General features: G+C 36.4%; 1 protein-coding gene across 1 annotated transcript; it reads left to right on the top strand.

Annotated features, from left to right (window-relative positions):
• Nucleotides 1–374: 374 nt before the first annotated feature.
• On the top strand, nucleotides 375–4774 carry LOC141444992 (uncharacterized). The gene is made up of 2 exons (XM_074110771.1): nucleotides 375–400; nucleotides 3435–4774. Exon 2 carries the CDS (start codon nucleotides 3455–3457, stop codon nucleotides 4772–4774), a length of 1320 nt encoding a protein of 439 aa, XP_073966872.1. The 5' UTR covers nucleotides 375–400; nucleotides 3435–3454.
• The last annotated feature ends 219 nt before the right edge of the window (nucleotides 4775–4993 follow it).

The raw sequence follows: 4993 nt of genomic DNA, 5'->3' as shown, positions 1-4993 counted from the left end.
TTTTTCCCGTTCCCGTAAGAATTTCCAAAAATCCTTTCTTAGTGGATGCTTACATTGTATAAGGTCTATGTGAAAAAATTTCAAGTCTCACGTCCAGTGGTTTCGGCTGTGCGTTGAAATATCAACGATTGATTTTCGATTGACTTTGTCACCACATTACCCCCTTTTAGGGGTTGAATTCTCAAAAAACCTGAAACACGTGTTTACTTATTTATTGTTAAGAATACTCCTGTGAAGTTTCGAATAAAATAGTCTAACTAATCTTGTTTCCCCATACTAACTTTGGACCCCCATTTAACCCCCTTAGAGGATGAATTTTGAGAAATCCTTTCTTAGTGCACCCCTAGACTTTAAAAGGAACCTACGTGCTAAATGTCGTGAGCTCCGACTCACGAAAGAGGTAAACGCTTTATCTATGGTTATCTTGTCTATGAATATTGTCTGTGGTTAGGAACCGTTTAATTTAAATGTCAAAGTTTTTCTCACAAGCACTAATATTCAGTGTAATTTTGTTAGTTGAAAAGTAATAACGTCTGTAATAGCAGCTGGTGAAGCAGCTGCAATTTCCTAAGAGCTAAGTATCTAGCATAGTTTGTTCCTTGCTAAATTTCATCTTTTACTTCATGCGTACTTGTATGCGCTTTACTTGTACTTATCGGAGCTATCAAGCTACTACGGGATTGGTTATTCCGAACGCTAAGATAAACTTTGTGTGCTTAGCATTGCCAAGCACGCTTATGAATACCCTGTTTAAATGAAAGGTTTCCCTGTTTTCTCGAGAATTCTAGGTCGATTAAGTCCCATACTGAACGCGCCGGAACTGGTCAGTTACTTGGAACTGGGTTCGAGTTCGCGGCTTATGCGTGGCGTACGTTATTGCAGGCAATGTTCTATGTGCAGCGATATACGGTAAATTCGCCTTATGGGACAGAAAGGCAGCCAGGTGAAGGCTGGAGGGTCGCCAGGTGACGGCAAAAGAATGGTGCTTGGAGTTATGGTTTAGCACACAAAGCTACAAAGGCACTGTTTAAAGTAATCTGTACACCAACTTTCAGTATCGGTCAGGTTGCTGACCACCTAAAGTGTAAGGAACGAATTATGTCAAGGCATTGTTGCCATGGACATGTGGCTCTCTAGTCAGAGAGTCATGTGTTGTATTACTTCCACAGGAGGTGACGGGAGCATAGAGATCTAAAGACCAAACATTAGCGAAGCAGATGTAGTACGATGTCTTGAGAGTTCAAGAGCTTACTTTGAGCCATACATATGGCATGATAACTGCGCGGGAATAATATATAAAGGTATGAACTTGCACTTGTTATAACCAGCAATTTGCCTTTCAAACAATCATATAGAAATCTGAGTTACATCCCTTCCCATATGTGCGGCGCCGGTCTTCGTGTCAGCTGACCGAGATGATGTAGGTCGGGGCGCGTGGATCGGCGTCACCACAAAATTTGGTGGAGAAAGGCTGCGATAAGGACCGAGGGATTGATAGAATAAAGAGAAAAATATTTAATTATTGCTGTGTAACAGAGCAAGTTCAATACCCGTAACGCCATCTATCGAAATTTAAAGGAACTAAAGTTTATTCATAATTTCTAAACAAAGATAATATTTAAATTGTATGGACATCAGACCCTTTACATTTGACATGGTCGAATTGCATTTGCAAAGGGAAATTGCCAAAATTCAAAATATTTAAACTCGTAGCTTCATCGAAAGAAATCTTAATTATAACGTCTACAATTATGCAATAATACATATTTTAAGATCAACTTGATTGATGTGGTGCTGTGAGAAATACTTATTTTAGGTTAATAAACTTTGTAAACTAATTTATAAAATTCCAATCAGAATTGACGGATTTCGGAATTAGCGGAAATCGGAATTGGCCGATACCGGAAATGCGCCATTAGTAATTAATAGGAAAGGATTTTTTTAAAATTATGCTGTACTATATTTTACTGGATGTAGTGATAAGTGAATAATTGACACGCAATTAATTCATGTATTATTTAAAAAATGATATTTATTTAATTAAGTACATATAAGGTGAAATACGGAAGTATTTTCTCAGTTCGTGAAAATTCCTGTTGACATGCAAGGACGCCATTATTTACGCCATTTTTTTACTGTGTCTTGTGGTGTGTGGAGCTCAAGTGCTAATTGAAAATTTATTTGGTAAGTTATATTCACTAATTGTGTCGGAAAGTATATTAAATCAACCGTAAATTGTTCGATGGATACCATATTGTGTGGATTTCGTGTAATTCAACTGATATACGGAGGAAATTGGAGTTTTAAAAGTGAACCGAAGGGAAGCCGACATTCACGTGTTTTTTCATGTCGAAAAGTTTGCGAGATGACTTTGTTTCAGTTTTATTGTGGGAAAACCGTTACAATCGTCAATAAATGACGAAATATGTGATGATGCTCGTTCAATTGAGTCTTTTAGCGTGAAGGAGTACCTATGATTTCGTCAATTTCAAATTTATTTAGTTAAGTAGGTATTGTGGTCTTGGATGGAAATAATGAGAAATCGTCTCGAGTACGAAAAGACGCCTATTCGTTTATGCTGCTTAGCATTTATGCTGATAATTGAGTAGTTTCTTCGGTGACCGAGAGATTCCCTATAATTGTAATTAATTGTTAGTAACACAGCTTATTTATGTATAGGAATCGAACTTAGGCGGTTCGTTTTACAAAACGACCCCGCAGGCAGAGGGGCCTTAGTAGCTGTTGCGGCGCCCGGAAAATTGTAAGCCGCGACGCTGCGCTGTGTGTGAGCCGTAGCGGACGGCCGAGTTTGCATTTTACGTTCAACTTATTAAAGTTGTATTAACAAGGTATGTTCTTTTTACTGATAACTGTTAATTTGTGATCGTGTTATTAAAGATGCCTTAATTATTATTTTTATATGCTTCATTTGTGAACAACCAATAATCTCAATGGAAAGATAATTTATTTTGGAAAGTTAAAAGTTTAATTCATTTGAAAATTTATAATTTATTAATGCTAAAATATGCCAACTTTTATGAGTTGATCTAATATATTTTGAGAAATAAATTTAGTGGAAAATATCGAATTTATTTGACCATATATTTATTAATGTTCAATTTTAATGTAAATATGTGGATAGGGCTCTAAGAAGGGTGTGTGCACTACAGACACGACTATATATTATTAAATTAGTTCTATTGAAATTGAACTAGGAGTTTGGTAGTGCCATTTGCAAAGTTAAATTATTATTATTATTATTTTTGTCAAATTTTGGTTGTAATATTTTATGTCAATGCGATTAAATTTATAAGGCATTAGTCTTCAGTATTTATGATGATGACTGGTCAGGTTAATTTTATTTAATTATTTTTTCTGACATATGTTACTTACGGATAGCGAAGGTATCATTTCTTTTGAAAATCCATTCACAGATTGGAACCTCTTACACAAAATGGATAATATATTACTCAATAGGCTATCTACTATAGCTAGCAATATTGATATGCTTGCTCAATCTGAAATATGTAGCAATATTCAAAACCTCGAAGAAGCAAAGATTCATGCTGCTAAATTGAAATCCATGTTAACTCGATTTGAGACTGAATTACTACAATACTTCAACCTGTGTAATGAACCTGATGCTGACGAAATATCAAATCTTACTACAATACAGCTCAAAGGAGAAGAAGTGTTAGCAGGAATGACTGCCAACATCAACATTAAATCTGACACTAGTGCTACCCGGACTGTGACTTCTGATAGAAGACTTAGCAAACTACCTGAGCTTAGTATACCTACCTTCAGTGGGAATCTACTAGAATGGCACCAATTTTGGGATCAATTTCATTCATGTATTGACCAGAGAAACCTGTCTGATGTCGACAAGTTGATGTACTTGAAGGCATCACTCAGAGGCGAGGCTAAGAAGACTATTGAGGGTTTGGATACTACCAACAAGAATTACGGAATCGCGATATCTACTTTAAAGGAGAGATATGGCAAAGATGATCTAATTATTGACGCTCATTATTCCACATTATATAAAATCAAAAGGGCAGAGAAAATTGAAGATTGCCGGAAGACATTAGACGAAATAGAGAGACATATTAGAGTTCTTCATTCGCTGGGAGAGGATATTAGTCATAATCATCTCAGATTTATGATAATGGAGAAATTTCCAGAGGACATTATATATGAGATTAAAATGAAAGTAAAGGCCGAATCAATTGAGGACTTAAGAAAACAGCTAGCAGTTATTATTACTGCACGAGAAGATGCCAGTAGAATCTTCTCTGAACAATCATTGAAAGAAAGTACTCAGTATACAGCGGAGACATTACATGTGAATAATGTATCAAATAATGGTAACAGACAATTCATCAATGCAAGACATAATAATCAGAAATTTAACAGGAGTAAACAAACATTTCAATGCCACAGCTCAGTGAATTCCAACTTCAACAAGGACAGTAGACCTCATAAAAGGAGATACGAACCAGAAAATGATAGAAGACATTTTGATAACAAAAGGAGCAAGTATAGCTGTTTCTTTTGCCAAGGACAACACTATGCCGATCGATGTAAGCAAGTCAAAACCTTAGAAGAGAGAAAACAAAAGCTTAACAACCGATGCTTTAAATGTTTTCGCCTAAACCATTTTGCCAAGCAGTGCAAGGAAAAGAAATTAAAGTGCCCACATTGCGGACAATTCGACTCGCACAATCAAGCCATATGCCCTGAATTATTCAAAAGGGAAGATCTATCTGCTTAGATTTATCAAAATTAACGTACTCGGCAATTCTTGTGGACAGACAGCCAGATTGTCATTGACTGGTACAACTCACATAAGCTATTGACACCATTTGTTTCAAGACGGATAGAGGAGATTAAGAATAACAAAAACCTAAGGATGATAGACACTTCGCTTGTGGCCGCAGAGGGTCCTAACCTAAGGATGATAGACACTTCGCTTGTGGCCGCGGAGGGTCCT

Source organism: Choristoneura fumiferana, unplaced genomic scaffold, assembly GCF_025370935.1.
Source record: "Choristoneura fumiferana unplaced genomic scaffold, NRCan_CFum_1 Sck3bRy_125;HRSCAF=312_pilon, whole genome shotgun sequence".
NCBI classification, from domain to species: Eukaryota; Metazoa; Arthropoda; class Insecta; order Lepidoptera; family Tortricidae; genus Choristoneura; species Choristoneura fumiferana.
The sequence above is the reverse complement of the archived record's forward strand: the minus strand, read 5'-3'. Positions and strand labels throughout refer to the sequence as shown.